The 19,933-nt window shown below is 44.3% G+C and overlaps 1 protein-coding gene across 4 annotated transcripts in view; it reads left to right on the forward strand.

Moving 5' to 3' along the window:
• Window positions 1–19,933, forward strand: part of LOC115585467 (low-density lipoprotein receptor-related protein 1-like) — a 91,508-nt gene that overhangs the window by 43,512 nt on the left and 28,063 nt on the right. For 2 of the 4 annotated variants that reach the window (XM_030423850.1, XM_030423852.1), the window contains exons 7-41: window positions 120–282; window positions 744–966; window positions 2,276–2,465; window positions 3,106–3,249; window positions 3,399–3,635; window positions 3,830–4,010; window positions 4,327–4,549; window positions 4,633–4,822; window positions 4,927–5,049; window positions 5,360–5,500; window positions 5,808–5,933; window positions 6,755–6,871; window positions 6,976–7,056; window positions 7,148–7,315; window positions 8,528–8,710; window positions 9,216–9,413; window positions 9,570–9,815; window positions 10,169–10,366; window positions 12,152–12,356; window positions 12,556–12,720; window positions 12,936–13,180; window positions 14,224–14,355; window positions 14,955–15,182; window positions 15,287–15,461; window positions 15,624–15,718; window positions 15,862–16,011; window positions 16,322–16,462; window positions 16,657–16,785; window positions 16,867–16,998; window positions 17,122–17,256; window positions 17,362–17,491; window positions 17,613–17,739; window positions 18,191–18,354; window positions 18,496–18,620; window positions 19,139–19,513. In XM_030423850.1, the coding sequence (XP_030279710.1) occupies window positions 120–282; window positions 744–966; window positions 2,276–2,465; window positions 3,106–3,249; window positions 3,399–3,635; window positions 3,830–4,010; window positions 4,327–4,549; window positions 4,633–4,822; window positions 4,927–5,049; window positions 5,360–5,500; window positions 5,808–5,933; window positions 6,755–6,871; window positions 6,976–7,056; window positions 7,148–7,315; window positions 8,528–8,710; window positions 9,216–9,413; window positions 9,570–9,815; window positions 10,169–10,366; window positions 12,152–12,356; window positions 12,556–12,720; window positions 12,936–13,180; window positions 14,224–14,355; window positions 14,955–15,182; window positions 15,287–15,461; window positions 15,624–15,718; window positions 15,862–16,011; window positions 16,322–16,462; window positions 16,657–16,785; window positions 16,867–16,998; window positions 17,122–17,256; window positions 17,362–17,491; window positions 17,613–17,739; window positions 18,191–18,354; window positions 18,496–18,620; window positions 19,139–19,513 (5,985 nt within the window). The remainder of the gene's footprint in view (window positions 1–119; window positions 283–743; window positions 967–2,275; window positions 2,466–3,105; window positions 3,250–3,398; window positions 3,636–3,829; window positions 4,011–4,326; window positions 4,550–4,632; window positions 4,823–4,926; window positions 5,050–5,359; window positions 5,501–5,807; window positions 5,934–6,754; window positions 6,872–6,975; window positions 7,057–7,147; window positions 7,316–8,527; window positions 8,711–9,215; window positions 9,414–9,569; window positions 9,816–10,168; window positions 10,367–12,151; window positions 12,357–12,555; window positions 12,721–12,935; window positions 13,181–14,223; window positions 14,356–14,954; window positions 15,183–15,286; window positions 15,462–15,623; window positions 15,719–15,861; window positions 16,012–16,321; window positions 16,463–16,656; window positions 16,786–16,866; window positions 16,999–17,121; window positions 17,257–17,361; window positions 17,492–17,612; window positions 17,740–18,190; window positions 18,355–18,495; window positions 18,621–19,138; window positions 19,514–19,933) is intronic. The other 2 variants (XM_030423851.1, XM_030423853.1) reach the window with 1 other exon arrangement.

The raw sequence follows: 19,933 nt of genomic DNA on the forward strand, positions 1-19,933 counted from the left end.
ATGAGAGGTTTTTGAATTGAGGCTGGTATGTGACCAGGAGTTATATGACCGTACTCCCACGAGGCTCCGTTTTTCTTAATGCTTCTGTCTTGTTCTTTCTCCTCTTCTGCATCCCTCAGATGTGGAGCAGATGGCTATCGACTGGCTGACCGGAAACTTCTACTTTGTGGATGACGTGGACGACCGGGTGTTTGTCTGCAACAAGAACGGCCAGACATGCGTGACCCTGCTGGACCAGGAGCTGTACAACCCTAAAGGCATCGCTTTGGACCCAGCCATGGGGTCCGTACTTCTCCCTCCACTCTTGCTAACCTAACACTACCCTCAGTTCTGTTTTAGCAACTCCTGAGAGGAAATTCTGTCATATGAGCAGACGACGTGCTGACCAAGCAGGCAGTCAAAAAAAATCAAAGCACTTCCCTCCAGATGGAAACGTAGACAGATACTTGTGCCACATAAACACTTGCAAGTTGGTTGTTTCAAGTTCCTGGTGCTGACAAGCTGGTATCTGATGTAGTTCCCTTCTCTAAAGTATCACTTCTCATTTATTGCACTGGGAATAATTTCCAATCCTTAATAGTGACTAATATCTCCGTTGTGGTCAATTGATGTAATGGTAGGTCATATTGACAGATGAGGTTAAAGCACGGCCATCACATTTCTTAAAGTCATACAATGTCCTTCTCTGTCATCTTAACTTTACTAATCACCCATTCTGCTTTGGTCCTCTTCTTTTGCTACAGCAAAGTGTTCTTCACAGACTATGGGTCAACACCAAGGGTGGAGCGCTGTGACATGGATGGTCAGAACCGCACTAAGCTGGTGGACAGCAAGATTGTCTTCCCCCATGGTATCACACTGGACCTGGTCAACCGCATGGTGTACTGGGCTGACGCCTACCTGGACTACATTGAGGTGGTTGACTATGAGGGCAAGAACCGACACACCATCATCCAGGGCCTGCTGGTGAGGATTTATGGATGACTGGATAACTGTACTTACAAATAAAACCAACTACATCCAAACATAGACAGACACGCACTCAAGAATATTTACCCATGACATGTCATCTTTTAAAAGACTAAACTTTGCCAAACAGCAATAGCCCGGAGTCCCTATTGACTTTTCAGTGTTCCTTTTGATAACACAAAACATCTGGTTTCCAAATCTATCATCATTGATTTAGCTTCATCTTCAGAGCCAGTGCTGTTTTCCACTTGTCTCCCATGTATCTGGGCAAAGATAGCCTGCCCCTCCAGGGGACAAGTCCTTTTTATTGCCTTGATTGATATTACTTAAAGAGTGTGTGATTTTTCCTGGCTAGTGCCTCTCTAAACATATTAGTCTGGCCCTAGTGAAGCTTGGCTCAAACTTTAAGTGGAGTAATGATCTTAATGAAATCAGGACCGAGTGGTGGGAGGACGGTGGTGGTGGTGAGGTGTGTGTGAGGTGGGGGAGGTAATATGATCCCAAGCCATAGATCTTTTTGACAGTAGAGGAGAGCTCCATAGCACAGACCCTTATAAAAAGTCAAATCTCTCTCTGTTTAACAGAAGATGGGAAGTGGAGCCATTACGCTGCCCTGTGCCAAGTTTACACAAACACTATCTCTTTATCTCTCTGTCTGTGTCTGTCTGCATCTGTCTGTCTCGGCCTTTCAGAGATTACTTCACATTTTTTAGAACCTGTCAAAATCTGGTTTATTCCGATAAATAAGTTTGTTTGGAAAGTTTCATCTTGTGTAATTTGCCAGGCTGTGTTGGACGTAGAAATGTGTACACCGACGATGTGACACATTAGTCATGCACCACGAGCTGTTGACTAAGAAGGCCGGCATGTCCTTTTCTTTTAAACTTTATTATTTATTGAGAGACACAAAAAAGAAATGTGTTTGTTTAATTATGACTTTTTACAGCCATTCATGTAGATGATGACAAAAACAGACAGAACAAACAAGAAACAACAAAACAGCCATGGTTACAAGCATCCATTATCAAAGAAGGGCATGTGCAAATCCAGTATTTATTTGTATATCAGTGTAAGCATTTTCCACTGTGTCATAAATCATTCATACTCTCATTTACAACAAAAACATTCCCTCTTCCTCTAAACTTAAAATTCTCATAGTCTCATGGTTCTTGCTATTAGATATATATACATATATAAAATGAAGTAGCAGGTTACATTTTTCTGTCCAAACTCTCTCTGAGGATTTTCAGTAGCAAACAAGACCAACTTCTTAATTTTGCCGCTTTATTGTCTCCATATATTCCAGATTGAGCACCTGTACGGGCTGACTGTATTCGAGAACTATTTGTATGCCACCAACTCAGACGAAGGCAACCTCAACCCCAAGACCAGCGTGATCCGAGTGAACCGCTTCAACAGCTCTGACTTCCATGTGGTGACGCGGGTGGATCGGGGAGCAGCGCTGCACGTGTACCACCAGAGGCGCCAACCTCAAGGTACCTGCATGAGGAGACGCAGCTTAGCTTGATCGCTAACTCATCTTATCCACATCCATTGTAGACAGTATGATAACTGAACATAGCTTCCATGTCTGAAAAGTAAAGCCAATGCATTAGTGCCTTAAACTTGCATTCTTTGTATAGTTCCACTGGTTTCAAATAGAAGTCCATTTGTATGTAAGCTTATGAAAAAAGTGACTCTACTACAGATTCCTGTCTTTTTTTAATTCAGCATGATTTTCATTTTGTAAATTATGGTCCCATTTAGAGTAAAATAGACGACAGCTCAGGAAATGTTTTAGGGCATGGCTACCTTGTGATTTTCAAGTCGCGAACATAGCATGTACTCAAGTTCTCAGTCAGATCCAATCAGAGTTGTAGCAAGGTGTATTCTCCCCAGCTTCATCCTTTCATTCAAGTATGTTCACTTCTGGTACCAAAAAACTAAAAAGATGGCAACTGCAGTGTCAAATGCAATGCCAACCTGGAGCTTTCAAAACTGTTCTCCACAAGCCAGTGGGTGACGTCACAGTGACTCCATCCGCTACCTGCTATTCAGTCTATGATGTTATGACGTCCATTGATAGGACTTACTATTGCATGACTGTTGTATTTGTGCCCCTCTCTCCTGGCGTAGTACGCAGCCATGCTTGTGCCCTGGATCAGTTTGGGAAGGCCGGGGGTTGCTCTGATATCTGTCTGCTGAGCAACAGCCACAAGACCCGAACTTGCCGCTGTCGCTCTGGATTCAGCCTCGGCAGCGACGGCAAGTCCTGCAAGAGTAAGTAACCAGACTGAGGGAAAAATTAATTTTGACAATAACAAACGCCTTCCCATTAGTTTCAGCCATGATGATTGATGACGGCAAAATCGCTGACGGAACTAATTACATATTCATTGAGAATGTTTTTTTTTTCTTTTCTTCTGCAGAACCAGACCATGAGTTGTTCTTAGTGTACGGTAAGGGTCGCCCCGGTATCATCAGGGGCATGGACATGAACGCCAAGGTGCCTGATGAGTACATGATTCCCATTGAGAACTTAATGAACCCCCGAGCTCTGGATTTCCATGCTGCAAGTGAGTTCATCTACTTTGCTGATGCCACCAGCTACATCATTGGCCGACAGAAGATAGATGGCACAGAGAGAGACACCATACTGAAGGAAGGTAAGAATGAACTGATGGCTTTGCCCTTGGTTCTGGAAATTATTTATACACTCTCGCCAGATCCTGGCTCCTACATAGAATTTAGGAAAGGAGAGATTTCAGTTGTATCATTTCCACTTCATTCTCATGATGGTAATCCTGAATTGGCCAGCTAATAGGTTCCTTTTCACACCGTCTTCCTTTGCTTATCTCAGGTATTCACACAGTGGAGGGGATAGCCGTAGACTGGATGGGAGGTAATCTCTACTGGACAGATGATGGGCCTAAGAAGACTATCAGTGTGGCCAGGCTGGAGAAAGCTTCTCAGACCCGCAAGACTCTCATTGAGGGCAAGATGAGCCACCCGCGTGCAATTGTGGTGGACCCGCAGCATGGGTGAGACACTGGAGGGGAGGGTGTTGTTATTTTAAAGGGGTTTTTTCTTTTCTTGTAAATGCTATGTTGAAGTTGTTAATGGTCGGATGGTTTGTTACTTTAGGATATTAGGGTTTCCTGTACTGTAGATGTTTGTGACATTACCATGTGTCCTTTGGGAGTGTTCAAGCGATCTTTGGATACGCCCTCCTTTATTTGATTTTGTGTTTTGTTTCAGTCAGAGAGTGTCAAAACTCTTTTCATGGCTGCAGCTCTCCCAGAAATGTTTTACCTCACATGGCTTTTGCATGTGCTGATACCTGTTGTTGTCTCCCAGGTGGATGTACTGGACTGACTGGGAGGAGGACCCCACAGAGAGCAACAGAGGGAAGATCAAGAAAGCTTGGATGGATGGTTCCCATCATCAAGTGTTCCTGACCAGTAAGACGGTCCTTTGGCCGAATGGTTTGAGTCTGGACATTCCCCAAGGTATCCTGTACTGGGTGGATGCTTACTACGACCGTATTGAGTTGGTTTACCTCAACACCACAGAGCGAAAGGTTGGTAACGCTCGAGAGTATTCAGACGACAGTGTATATATATTTACAGGTGATGAACCCAGATCTCTCTCCCGATTTAACAGGTGGTGTATGAGGGGCAGGAGCTTAACCACGCCTTTGGATTATGCCATTACAAGCAATTTCTCTTTTGGAATGAATACCGGGGCGGCAGCATCTACAAACTGGACCATGTCACCAAGACGGTCACGCTCCTCCGCAACGAGAGGCCGCCTATCTTTGAGATCAGAGTGTATGATGCACACCAGCAGCAAGGTATATCTCCCTTCTCTTCATTCATTCTCACTTCATGACATGCTAATGAGTAGAATATGAAGACTGAGTTCAACATTTCTTCTTGGATTGTCTTTTCTGTGTAGGCTCCAATGTGTGTCGAGTTAACAATGGCGGCTGCAGCAGTCTGTGCCTCGCTATTCCGGACGGCAGGTCCTGTGGCTGCGCTGACGATCAAATCCTGGATGTCGATAATGTCACCTGCAAAGGTACTTAGCAGCTTTACCAGGAGCTAGGTTTCACCAAAGATCCATGTTGCAGGTCATGGAAAATTCATTACTCTGCAGGAGCTAGGGCTGCTGAAGAATTCTCGGCTGTACTTTCCATTTGCAAAGCTATACTATACACCGTCTTTGCCAAATCCGGAGAGAAGCTTTCAAAAACCTGCACCAATATTTCTGCTACTTTGGGAGAGATGAAAGCTGACCTACACACCAAAAGGCTTTGCTTTGTTTTGGTGCTCTGCCCTTGTCTAAATGGCCCATCTGTTTCTGCTCCTACCCCTGATCTCATCCGCAGCCAACCCCTCCTACGTGCCCCCGCCCCAGTGCCAGCCCGGGGAGTATGCCTGCAAGAACAACCGCTGCATCCAAGAGCGCTGGAAGTGTGACGGAGACAACGATTGTCTGGACAACAGCGACGAGGGCCCTGAGCTCTGCCGTAAGTGTGCCGTGTCATCGTCATGGTTACGCAGCAACACATGGATAAACAAAAAAATGTGTTTAAGGATCTCGACTAATGCAAACTGACAGTGCGAGCTACAATTTCCAAGATTGTCTCTTTCCATGCAGTGTAATAAGGCCATAATGTCATTGGCCATCTTTCTCCTCATCAGGCGTCAGTGATGACCAGGGACTCATATTTATCTTGGATGTTCCTCTCTTTTTTTATGCACCATTGAATGTGACAAGTTGGATATATGAAACCAAAGCATGTTGATGTATACTTTTTATTTTCCTCCCCCTAGACCAACACACCTGCCCAGCTGACCGATTCAAATGCCAGAACAACCGTTGCATCCCCCTGCGATGGCTGTGTGACGGCGACAATGATTGTGGCAACGATGAAGATGAATCCAACACCACCTGCTCTGGTATGTACAAGGCTGGACTATTTTTTTAGTTAAAAGAGCGTCATGGGGCGCCGTTTAGCTCTGTTGGTAGAGCGCGCTTCCTATGTGCCGAGGCTCTGCAGCGGACCCGGGTTCGACCCCCGGCCTGGGTCCCTTTGCTGCATGTCTCTCCCCCTGTTTCCTGTCATATCTTCAGCTGTAAAAGACCAAAAAAAAATGCTGCAGGGATTTATGTTGTTGGAGGATGAAGATTTCAAACCCATAACTGTGTAACTAAGGAGATTATATCAAACTGTATGGACGTTTTTGCAGGATCCTCAAATTCAGAATAACTACTGACAAGTTTAAAATTTTTGGTGTAAAGAAACATCTTTGTCCAGGTTAAGAAAGATTGTAGAAGTGAAAAAAAGAGATGCACTAAACTAATGGAACTTAAGGGAGGCAGACAAAATGGCATCTTCTGGCTTTGAGTTAATTCAGTTTCAATTAGTGTGGCGGATGCCAGCAGGCTTGTTCAAACAGTCCAGGAGGATGTATTGATCTTGGCCCTTGGCTAACAGCATTTGTTGCTTTTATAATGGCTGTTTCAGTGTCTCAAATAACTTGAAGGAGATTACAAATTAATTTTAACTTAATTAAAGTAAAATGACTGTGCTGTTTCGGGTTACAACTGGTTTCAAGTACTTTTTGTAGCGATCGAATTTGCGAAATTAGGTCATAATTTTTTACATCTATGAGCACTTTTGTAGCAATGAGTTATTGACTGTTGAGTCAGGGATATTGCATAAAGAAGGAGGACTTTTTATGGCACTTCACTGTATAACACATTGTTTTCCTACCAGCTCGCACCTGCCCACCAAACCAGTACCCTTGTGCCAGTGGGCGCTGCATCCCCATCTCCTGGACATGTGACCTGGATGACGACTGTGGAGATCGCTCAGATGAACCAGACTCCTGTGGTAAGTTTGTACTGCACCCTTATATTGTTGCCTTTTCTCAGAACAGCATGTGTTAGTTTAAGACAACAAATATGCTTCTGATTTCTGATTTATCCTCTTTTCAGCCTACCCCACCTGCTTCCCTCTGACCCAGTTCACCTGTGCCAATGGCCGCTGCATCAACATCAACTGGCGCTGTGATAACGGTAATCATCGCCTGGCACGTCCCTTATCGACCATGAAACTATATTTAAACAAAACAAAACCAATAACTGAAAATAAAATCTTGAATGACAGATAATGACTGTGGGGACAACAGTGATGAAGCCGGCTGCAGCCATTCCTGCTCCAGCGTCCAGTTTAAATGTAACAGTGGCCGCTGCATCCCAGAATACTGGACCTGTGACGGCGACAATGACTGTGGAGACTACAGCGATGAGACTCACGCCAACTGTACCAACCAGGGTCCGTAACAATACTGTGTTCACTGAATGAAAGCTGCTCTTTATGCCATTTTGTTTTAACTTTTGCCAGCTATACCTGAGTTGAGCTTTCATCACATCATGTATTGTATTTCACCATGTTTACATGTTGCTGTTTACAGTTGTAAAATGGGCTGTCACGATCAAGATGTCTGTCTTTTCGGCTCTGCATGCCTCTGCCTGCCCTCTGGCTTCCTCTTATCATTTATAGCAATTCCTCTCTGTTGCTCTGTTCAGGATGTGATTACGTTTTGTGGTTAGATAACAATTAAACTCTTTCATGGTCTTGTGCAAATGGCACAGATGTTTTGACTCTGCTGCAATGATGTGAATGATACTTCATACGAATGTGAAAAAGAAAGCTGGTGGGTGAACAGTGAGTTTCGCTAGGTAACCACCCTTTGTAACACTGAGAACATTGGGCAGCGTCATAGCACAGTGTCGCACTCTTTCCTCCGCAGTTGGTCTGGCTTGCCAACATACGCTCCTGCACCCAGTATGTGTTATGATGTTGTATGTACTGTTTGATCCATGCAGAAACGCTGCCAACTGCTGTCAAGTCCCAGCATGCAAAAAACGTGGCCCAGCATGACCTGTTGGTCTAATGAGCAATCTGTGCTGTGCTGTGCTGTGCTGTGTGTCTGTGTGTGTGTGTGTGTGTGTGTGTGTGTGTGTGTCTGTGTGTGTGTGTGTGTGTGTGTGTTTGCGGGCTGTCTTGGCCTGCTGTCTGGAAGTCATTAGCTGAAATAAAAAAAGCAATACTATCGCCTTCCCCTCCTGTATATTGTAGTCCTGTGCTGAAAGGTCCGCGGGCCCATTTCCTGCTTTAGCCGTGCCAAGAGCTGACCTTTGCCATGAGGGGATGTGATTGTGCCACCTCCTCACTGCTGCCTTTAATCTGCCTGTGACATCAGTTAGTGAGCTGTGTGTGTCATTGTTTAACTTGGCTCGGTGTCAGGTTGTTAACCCAGCATCCAAGTAAACCTACACATTAATTAATGACTAGAATGGCCTATTCTTCCTCTCCTCGGTGTGTGCAGTGTTGTTTCCTGTTTGTGATTCCACTCCAGTCATTTTTCAGATGCTGTTTTTTTGTTGTTTTTTTATTGGCGTTTTGTCATTGGCTAAACTACACACTTCATCGTCTATATTGTCGTCTAACTTTCACACTTTGTCTTCGCTGCTTTCTCTTCAGCTACCCGTCCACCAGGCGGCTGCCATGTAGATGAGTTCCAGTGTCGGATGGACGGCCTGTGCATTCCGATGCGCTGGCGATGCGACGGTGACACAGACTGTATGGACCTGAGTGATGAGAGCAACTGCGAGGGTGTGACCCACATGTGTGACCCAGCAGTCAAATTCAGCTGCAGGGACTCTGGTGAGGATGCTTTCACCCGGTTTAAGTACCAGAGGTTAAGGACGATGAACCTTTTTTGGGTTAAAGTTAAAGATGCAGCTTTGCAGTTAGTTAGTATAGAGTTTTATTCACAGACAGATGGGGCAAATTATGTGGCTGATCACACCTGAAGAGCCACGGAGGAAATCATTTGGGCATCAGTTTTGTGACTGCTGCTCTTTGTGGCTTGAGGAAAGTCATCACCATTGCTATCTCACTCAGCGAGCAGGTTTATATGAAATTGGATGCTACAAGTTTGATTTATATTTTGCTGCTTTTCCTCGAAGGCCACCTCTGTCAAAATCGGTCCAACAAATCTGCCAATTGTAGCTTTTTAATTTTAAATGGACTGATTTTTGGTCCCAACATTTGTCATAAATTCTGGTGTGACTAACCCCTCCAAGTATTTTAAGATTGAACTGTGAATAGATGATGAGATAAAAAATCTTATTCTTACCTTATTCTTGTAATTTTGTGGTTTTGACAGCTCGCTGCATCAGCAAGGCCTGGGTTTGTGATGGCGACAGTGACTGTGAGGACAATTCGGATGAGGACAACTGCGAGGCGTTGGTGTGCAAGTTGTCTCACCACATGTGCGCCACCAACGACTCCATCTGTCTGCCTACTGAGAAGCTGTGTGATGGCACCGATGATTGTCCGGATGGCTCTGATGAGAAACTTTGCGGTAAAACATTCTGAACGCACAAAAGCATTTCTACACAAAACACGACTTGAAAATGTGTTCAGTTCGTGGTTCTGTTGTCTTGTACCTTCATACACAGCACATACGACTCTGTCTCAGATGTATTCCAACCATTTAATCTCTTTTTCTTTCCTGCAGACTTGTGTGCATTAGACAACGGTGGCTGTAGCCACAACTGCAGCATCATACCTGGGGAGGGCTTCATGTGCTCTTGTCCCCTCGGCATGGAGCTGGGAGCTGACAACAAGACTTGCCAGATCCAGAGCTTCTGTGCCAAACATCTCAAGTGTAGCCAGAAGTGCGAACAGGAGAAATCCAGCGTCAAGTGCTCTTGCTATGAGGGCTGGGAGCTGGAGTCTGACATGGAGAGTTGCAAAAGCACTGGTAATAAAAAAAAAAAAAACAGGCACTTTTTGGCTCAAAGACTTTATTTACCTACAAACTGAAGAATTTCCTTTTGGCTTCAAATTGAGAGCAGAAGTATTTTTCTGCTTGTGATGGAGAATTGCTAAAATTAGGGATTGTGCTGTACATAGATAGATTTTGTTTTTCTCAGAAAGTAAGAAGCATTTTTTGTCTTTGAAAGGGACAGATGGAGGTGAGGTATCACCGAGACAGCAGTGGCTGTCAGTATTTTGTCACAAGACCAACACCAGGATTATTTTTAATCTGGACTCTGAGATGAGATTTTCTGTGAGACGCTAACACTTTTGCGGGTCCAACTTCTTTGCCTCCAGATCCCTTCAAGCCGTTCATCATCTTCTCCAACCGGCATGAGATCAGGAGGATTGAGCTTCACAAGGGGGAGTTCAGTGTGCTGGTGCCAGGCCTGAGGAACACCATCGCCCTGGACTTCCACCTCAACGAGAGCACGCTGTACTGGACCGATGTCGTGGAGGACAAGATCTACCGTGGGAAACTGTCTGATAATGGAGGTGAGGCGGCCAGTTAGCTCCAGCTGCCAGTGATTTTAGCAGAAAGATGGATGGCGTGGTGAAGTGAATTGCCATGAAGAACAGTCTAATTTACATAGTAATAAATTCATTTTTCAGTGTCATCGTTTTCTAACTAAAATAAGTGTAAAGTGGTTTGTTCCCTCTAGGATTGCAAATCATATTCATGCTTTTGACTGATTTTTTCTTGTAAATTAACTTCCGCTGAGCAAATGCTTCGTTGTTTCTCAGAGCCAAATGTTTTTTAAAAAGGGTCTGTGGTCAGCAGCGGCGGTCTGTGACCCTGATTAAATCTCCTGGGTCATGGGCGGCCTTTCCTGCTCCAAAACCCCAGGTCTCCTTGCCAATCAAGGTTATGTTCCCAGCACAGCACTTAGGAGGCACACGGAAGGCTTTGTCTCTTCCCATTTGTCTCAGTACTCACTGTGCGTGACTGCAGCCAGAACACTGATGTAGCGTAGGAGGCACAACACACTGCAGTTCCAGTTCCCAGCCCTCCAACTTCACCATTAAAACAGGGCTCCTGAGCAGCGACATTGTGACCGACTCATAGATCAGCTCCTGCTGCTTGTTGTTGAAGCCGTTTCAGAATCTCTAAAGTTGTTGGCATACCAACAACACACACACGCACACACACGCACACACACACACACGCACGCATTCAGAAAGGCAGCCATGACTCAAGCATTCCTTGAGGAAAACTGTGAAGAAGGCCTGTCCCACTCTCTCTAATTATACTGGAAAGCTTAGTGAAGTGCTTGTCTTATCGTCTTTGGCCAGAGACGATCACACATTTTGGTTTTCACTTCTGCATGAGAGCCCATAATTTCTGGGAAATGATTAAAGAGTGGGAGATGGGGGGTTGGCTGTTTGTTTTCTTAGAATTGGGGCAGTGGGGTTGGGAAGATAGCGCTGTTGGAAACCACACTGACAGACACAGCAGACATGTGTGCTGTGCACCAAGAAATAAAAGTAAAAGCAAAGAACTCTGAACAATTCATTGTTTGTCAGGGTTTTTTTTTTTTTTTTTTTTTTTCCGCAATAACCATATGTGTTTGCTGGAGAATTGCCCTCCTTGGTGTAAGTGACAGGAGCCAAGCTATTAAATTAAATTAACCGAATTACAGCTGCTATTTTTCTCCTTCATTTCTTCACGTTAAAAGAAGCATACAGAAAATTAGTGTTGGTCAGCTTGCTATTCAGTTGTCAAAGAAATTCTAAAACACCCAACAACATGCTAGTTGTTGTCCAGATGAAAAGGCATTTTGAGAGCAACCAGTTCCTGTATTGTGATGTGTAATATGGAAAAAAGTGGGGTCAAACATTATGAGGAAGTTTATGTGAACATTTGAAGGCCATTTATCAATCGGGGAGAAAGAAACGATGTAGTTGCTGAAGCAGTCGACTCTAGATCTAGTCGCCTAGATTTGGACCGGTTACGCAAACCACTTTTCCAAAGTTCAGTACATTTTAACCAGAGGCCCTGTAAACACAGTAAGTGAGAAAATGGAATAAGGTGGCGAGCGGCCAATAAACAATTTATCATACTGTTGTTATGCATGGATGTCATGATATTGTTGGCTGAGATTGGTTGGTTCAAAACTATGTAAGCAAAAATCACATTTTGTTTTACAGGAAGACATTTTGATACGTTTGTTTTGGCATATATTGTAAATTAGGTGCACAGAATGACTCGACTTGGTGTTATCCAAAATGTTTGAAGGCATTTTTTTTTTCATTTTGTCCCTCTTCCTGTTTCTCATACAGCCCTGACCAGTTTCGAGGTGGTGATCCAGTATGGACTGGCTACCCCAGAGGGCCTGGCTGTGGACTGGATAGCAGGAAACATCTACTGGGTGGAGAGCAATCTGGACCAGATCGAAGTGGCCAAACTGGATGGGACCATGAGAACCACCCTACTGGCTGGTGAGGTGGAGCACCCCAGAGCCATCGCCCTAGACCCTCGAGATGGGTAAGAAGCACAGATCTAGAGATTCTGCCACTGTAATCACCTTTTTAGAGAATAAGAAGTTATTGGAATTTCCGGTAGCATTTGTTTGAGGATGAATTCCTCCTATTATGTTTTTTCTGAAACAGATATTCTCTCATGTGATGGTATTGTACACATCAGCAGAAATCCCTCCTCACTTTGATTTATTGTCTGTTGGCAGGATTCTGTTTTGGACAGACTGGGATGCCAGTCTGCCTCGGATTGAGGCAGCATCTATGAGCGGTGAAGGCAGACGCACCATCCACAGAGAGACGGGCAGCGGTGGCTGGCCCAATGGGCTCACTGTGGACTACATGGAAAGGCGCATTGTCTGGATTGATGCCAGGTAGTGTTTGCTCTGTATATACAGAGTGCGCTCATCATGCTGCATCCACCCACTCACTCATTACATCACCCATTCGCTCAGTCTTTTTTCTCTTTGCCTGCCATTATTACTTTTTTGAAGAAAGCCGCCGATTGCTTTGCTTATGTAAAACTGCATTGAAAGAACCAACTAGTTTAGCTGATGCACACATTATCCCTGCTTTAATGCTTCTCCAGGTCGGATGCAATCTACTCCGCTATGTACGACGGCTCCGGGCTGATTGAAGTGTTGCGGGGTCATGAGTATCTGTCCCACCCTTTCGCTGTCACCATGTATGGAGGCGAGGTCTACTGGACTGACTGGAGGACTAACACGCTGGCTAAAGCCAACAAATGGACTGGACACAACGTCACCGTAGTCCAGCGCACCAACACACAACCCTTTGACTTGCAGGTCTATCACCCGTCCAGACAACCCCAGGGTAGGTTTGCACACCAGATGCACTCACTGAGAGAGTGAGAGAGAGAGAGAGAGAGAGAGAGAGAGAGAGAGAGAAAGAGAGAGAGAGAACCCATATGTCACATTTACCCCTGCCTGCCAGGATGTCTGTCTGACTTGGGCTTTACTCAAAGGAGAAAGGCGACAAGCTCACAGTTCATTGCTGACCGTGTTGATTCACGACTCCCATTCCCCAAAGACAGCTGACCTTTTTAGAGCTGTGAGATGTGTCCTCACACCAGCAGCGATCTGGACACCTCCTGCTGCCTCGTTGATCAAAAAGTCACCTCACTGTTTGGCATTTCCCACAGGCTCGGTAGGAAATAAAACCCTCCTCCTGTGACTTAAATGTCATGTGTTGATCTCACAGACGCACGCATGATTGGCAAGATGGCACAAAGATTGTCAAAAGTGTTTTGCAGTATTGTGTCACATTGAACTGTCACCTTGATGTTTAGTAGCCAGTGGCTGTTTTGATCCCAAGAGTGTGTGTGGGCAGCAGAGAGGCAGCGGGCCCTGTAATTGGAGGCAGGAAAAGAGAGGTCTTCCAGAATTGTTGATAGACAGCTGAAACCAATGCCCACGACAGTGATGAGGAAACGGGCTGTGCTGACAGGTCTCGTAGACACTCTCACTTTCCTTGGGGGTCCACTGATTGAGAGGTCCATTAAAATAACTCTTGACTGTGATACTCTGCAAAAAACCCCGACATCATTCAATAAACTACTGGCTTAGTATGATGCTAGGATGTGTCAGCTGTTTGTGTGAATTTTCTGGAGAACTACGATTTTAACTACCTCTACAGGCATCGCAGTGTAGCAGCATATGAGTTGTGTTGCGAAAGATGATATTTCCTTTCATATCGATCCAATATTGATGTTTATTTTTAGTTTTTTTTTGGTGAATTTTGACTTTTTGAAAAGATCTCAGGCATGGTAGATCACTGATTAATTAAGAATGACCAATCTATGCTTTTTGAAAGTGTTTGTGTGTCTTTCACCACATCTCCTTTTCTCTCAATCTCAGCTCCAAACCCGTGTGCCACCAGCGATGGTAAGAGCCCTTGCTCTCACCTCTGTCTTATCAACTTCAACCAGACCTTCTCCTGCGCCTGCCCTCACCTCATGAAGCTGCAGCCTGACAAACGCACTTGCAAAGGTAATGACGGATACTTTTAACTCACAAACGCGTGTGCCTACAGACTTTATCTCTTACCTCGAAAAATAACACTCAAGCAGAGAGTGTACATGCAACGCTGTCATGTGAAATCCATGTCATCAAGTCGCAAGAAACAGGCTCTTTGTCTGGAGGATTGTCATCGCTGTCATGGCTGCTGTGGTGCGCCGCTTAGCTTCCGAATTTGACATCAGCGCCATTAGCTGTCATCTCTTATGACAGAGGATCTGATTACATCTCCTGTTTGCGCACTGCGGCTCAGCTCTCGCATTTCCATTTCATTTCCTATAAAAGGCTGTCAGAAGTGACGCATTGAGGTCTTCATTTATTGCAAACGTGATTTCAGGAGTGGATTTCATGATGGTTTTGAGGGGTAGCTGAGGGGATTTGTATGCATGTTTGTCTATATGTCTAAATGTTAAGCATTCTACTGAACAATCAGCTGTGTCAATTCAAGGATGATCGGATTAGAGGGGATTGTGGCTCATGCATTACCCATAATCTCAGGAATCTTCAGTGTCAACCAGACTTGAAACTGGTAACTGTCCATACTGTCCATATTTATTTATTTATTTTTTTAGAGTCCCGCAAGTTCCTTCTATACGCCCGTCAGATTGAGATCCGTGGTGTAGACATTGACAACCCCTACTACAACTACATCATCTCCTTTACCGTGCCGGACATAGACAACGTGACAGTAGTGGACTATGACGCCGTGGAGCATCGCATCTACTGGTCAGACGTCCGAACACAGACAATCAAGAGAGCTTTCATTAACGGCACAGGGGTGGAGACAGTTGTGTCTGCTGGTAAGAACAATTAGAATGGAATTTTTCCGTTGTAGATAACTTTCTGTATCTGTCTGAAAATCAGAAATGCTAAAATTTTCCATTCTGGTTCTGTCGTTTTCCAGACCTTCCTAACGCTCATGGGCTGGCAGTAGACTGGGTGTCCAGGAACCTCTTCTGGACCAGCTATGATACCAATAAGAAGCAGATCAATGTGGCCAGACTAGACGGATCCTTCAAGAACGCTGTCATCCAAGGCTTAGACAAGCCCCACTGTCTGGTGCTGCATCCTCTACTGGGGTGAGTCTTCTCTTCAGTTCGGCTTACCTTTAGTTCAAGATGTTTCGTTCTCTCTGCGATGCTTTTTTTTTTTGTTTTCCATTTCACACAATGACTAAATCTCTAGATTTACCGAGATATTAGTCCCTCTCTATGTCTCATAACATTCATATCCCTCCTCAGGAAGCTGTACTGGACTGACGGTGACAACATAAGTATGGCTAACATGGACGGTAGCAACCACACCACACTTTTCACCAATCAAAAAGGACCAGTAGGTGAGCACGTGTCCTCTACTGCCAAAAATAACTGACTGCGAAATAACACTCAATCTCTATTAACTACTGGGCGAAAGCAGAGATTAAGCATATTAGTGTAAGAGATTTATATGTATAATAGCATTATTATTCTTTCCACTCAGGCCTCTCTATTGACTATGAAAATGAGCAGCTGTACTGGATAAGCTCAGGAAACGGCACCATTAACCGCTGTCAGCTGGATGGAACGAAGCCGGAGATCCTGGAAGGTGTTAAAGGCAAACTTACCAAGGCTACAGCACTGGCTATAATGGGTAAGATGAAAAAGATTCAACTTAATTTCAAATTTTCCTGATCTGATAGTTAATAGTCATCCTATTGCTGATTAAAGTTTTGAAAATTCATTTTAGTGTGTTTTTCAGTTAAGTTAAGATGCTTGAATTTGAATATACTCCAACATAATCTGGTGTCTCAAAATAATAATAAGCTTTAATATTTGAAATGAAATGATCCCCTTGTCCTATGTGTTGTTGTCTCCTGGCATCAAAATTAGCAAGACTTTAATAATCATGATCAAAACACACGCATACATACAAAGATATGAATCCATTTCCCTCACTGTAGGAGACAAACTGTGGTGGGCCGACCAGGGAACTGACCAGATAGGAACATGTGACAAGAAGGACGGAGGAAACTGGAAGGTTTTGCGAAACAACACGTCTCCTATGATGCACATGAGGATCTATGATGAGGACGTGCAGAAAGGTAAAAAAAAAAACAACTAATGAATCTAAAAGTCGTTCTGTATCATGAAAGAGTTGGAAAGCCAATTTCAATTCAGTTCACTTTGGTGTCGTGTTCTGAGGCTCAACAAGTTGTGCTATATTTGGTGTAAAACCACAAAAGAAAAATATTTCTCTTTCTTTTTGTGCTTCACTGAATTTCTCTCTTTCCTTTAGCGGGTATCAACCTTTGCAGTAACAACAATGGAGACTGCTCCCAGCTGTGTCTGCCCACCTCTCATACAACCAGGGCCTGCATGTGCACTGCTGGATACAGCCTGAAGACAGGACAGCAGTCCTGCGAGGGTAAGACTCCGCTTCACAGACACAGTCACACATACAGTAGGAATGCAGTAAACAAAACCGTACTGTCCTGTCTGTGAGCAGGTATGGGCTCCTTCCTGCTGTACTCTGTTCATGAGGGAATCAGAGGAATTCCACTCGACCCGGCAGACAAATCTGACGCCTTGGTGCCAGTGTCTGGCACCTCTCTGGCCGTCGGCATCGACTTCCACGCTGGTGAGTGAGCTGCTGAGAGACCTCAGTAACTAGATGGCCTTGCTTGAGTGACATTTTAAAGCTGTCATTATCTCGGGGAAGTAAGTATTTATAGGCTGATGCAAAAGATGTCTTCATTTTCAGAGAATGACACCATCTACTGGGTAGACATGGGTCTGAGCACCATCAGCAGGGCTAAGAGAGACCAGACATGGAGAGAAGATGTGGTTACCAATGGCATTGGCAGGGTGGAGGGCATCACAGTCGACTGGATAGCAGGTCTGGTCATAACAGATTTGAAATTGAATTAATTTGCGCATGCTACATTTACACTAGCACAGATGAAGGAACACGTTTCTGATTTGCATCCATGTGCTTTTGTAGGAAATATTTACTGGACTGATCAGGGCTTTGACGTGATCGAGGTGGCCAGGCTGAATGGCTCCTTCCGCTATGTTGTCATTTCCCAGGGCCTGGACAAGCCCAGAGCCATCACTGTCCACCCAGTTAAAGGGTGAGGCTGCATGCCAACAGTTTAAATCTGCTGCCTTTGGCTTCTCGCATTATAGCTTTATCCACGCTACCATATCATTAAATGCACTTTTAAATCATCTCGTGTGTCTCCCTGCTTGCAGCTATCTGTTCTGGACTGAGTGGGGTCAGTACCCTCGTATTGAGCGCTCTAGGTTGGATGGTACCCAGAGGTTGGTCCTCGTCAATGTGAGCATCAGTTGGCCCAATGGAATCTCCATCGACTACGAGGTGTGGACCACAGCTTCAAAAAAATGTTAACCATTATTAATGTGTCAAGTCTTTTTCACTGGCCAGATTTTCTTTTATGCAACAATGCCCTATGGATTCATAAATTAAATTTAAATTGTGATATGTAATTTACTGTAATTAATGTAGCCACAATTGCAGTTCAATTTTGTTTGTGAATTCTACCAGTCCCTCATACTACTTTATCTGTCTAATGTATGTAATATATCTTATAATTTAGCTTTAGGGCTGCTAAAAGTTCAAATGTTTGCTAATTCTGGTCACCTTAATATAATAACATGTAAAAACAATCCACTATTGTAAAATACAGCCTTTGCGTGTTTGTGAATTAACCTCATACCATCCCTGATACTTATTTGGTTTAACTACCATTTTCAAAATGTGACCTTCACTAAATAGTCAGCATTGTTTTATTTCTGCCTCGTTCTTGCAGGAGGGTCTGCTGTATTGGTGCGATGCCAGGACAGACAAGATTGAGCGCATCAACCTGGAGACTGGAGAGAACAGGGAGCTGGTGCTGGCCAACAACAACATGGACATGTTTGCTGTGTCCGTTTTTGAGGAATACATCTACTGGAGTGACAGGTCCGTTCAATGGTGAAATAATTTGCTTATTGAAGCATCTTTTTTTCCATTGCTCGATTGTCTAGTCATAGTTGTTAATACATAACAGCTTGTGATTCATCATATTGCATCATTCAGTTAAGTGACTCAGTAGCTTTGTCGTCTTTCATTTAGGACTCATGCCAACGGCTCCATTAAGAGAGGCAGCAAAGACAACGCTACAGATGCACTGCAGCTCAGGACTGGCATCGGTGTGCAGCTGAAAGACATCAAGGTGTTCAACAGGGCCAGGCAGCAAGGTAGGAACATGCACAAAACACACAAATAAGCTTTTTTGCTATGAAGTCTGGCAAAAATGTCTTAACAGGAGCAGCCTTTGTAGCTGCTCAGTTGTATTTAAAAATATATAAGTATTTTAAAGAAAAGAAATTGATAGACATGGGTTATTAAAATGAAATGTATATATTGTGGGCAAGAATGTAAATTAAAATTGTTTTATATTTTTTTTAAAAGGTGGGAAATGTTCATACATTGAAGCCTCCCTCTTATTGCTCGCTGGTTCTAATAAAAATTCTCATTGTTGTAATAAAAATTAACCCTAATCCCAGTCTCAAACTATGACGTGTTGGGTCCTTGAATTTGAGGAAAATGATCCTGGAAAGTTTGATTTTTAAGAAGGTTTGGAACCTTGACAATTCTAAAATATAACGTTTATCTCTCAACTTAATCACGACCCTCCAGGAATCGATGAAATGCTGTTTTTAAACCTTCTCATTATTTAGCAACACATCACATAAACATGTCATGCTCTCCACAGGCACCAACGTGTGCAAAGACAACAACGGTGGCTGTGAACAGCTGTGTCTTTTCCGTGGCAACACTGATCGCACCTGCGCCTGTGCTCACGGCATGCTGGCAGAGGACAACCGCAGCTGTCGCGACTACGATGGATACCTGCTGTACTCGGAGCGTACCATACTGAAGAGCATCCATCTGTCAGATGAGACTAACCTCAACGCGCCAATAAAGCCGTTTGAGGACCCGGACCACATGAAGAATGTCATCGCCCTCAGCTTTGACTATCACGGTGGTGGAGGCAAGGGAGCCAACCGCATCTTCTTCAGTGACATCCACTTTGGCAACATCCAGCAGATCAACGATGATGGCACAGACCGCAAGATTGTGGTGGACAGTAAGTATGAAGCCATCCATCACTTGTCATTTCTTTTCAACACATCTAAACCCTGCAAAGCATTCACCTAAAGCTTTCCCTCCACTTTGACTCTCTACATAATATTTCTCCTGTGCTGACTTGTGGTACCATTTCTTATATCCCGCCCATTAATAATTGAATGTTGTCCCTCGTCTCCTCAACACTGTAAACAGCCATCATCGCACATTTTGACAACATGTGCACCCGAGAGGATCCGCTGCAATGTACACACAGCTGCAGCCTCTCAACTAAAGGAGATTGACATCACTTAGGGCTGCCACTTGAAGGAGACACACTTTTGCACACAAACGCACCCACACACACAGGCACACACATACACACACACACACACACACCACGCACACGCACACACAGGCACACACACTCTTACTGAGCTTT

The sequence above is a fragment of the Sparus aurata genome, chromosome 7, assembly GCF_900880675.1.
Source record: "Sparus aurata chromosome 7, fSpaAur1.1, whole genome shotgun sequence".
In the NCBI taxonomy this organism is placed as follows: domain Eukaryota; kingdom Metazoa; phylum Chordata; class Actinopteri; order Spariformes; family Sparidae; genus Sparus; species Sparus aurata.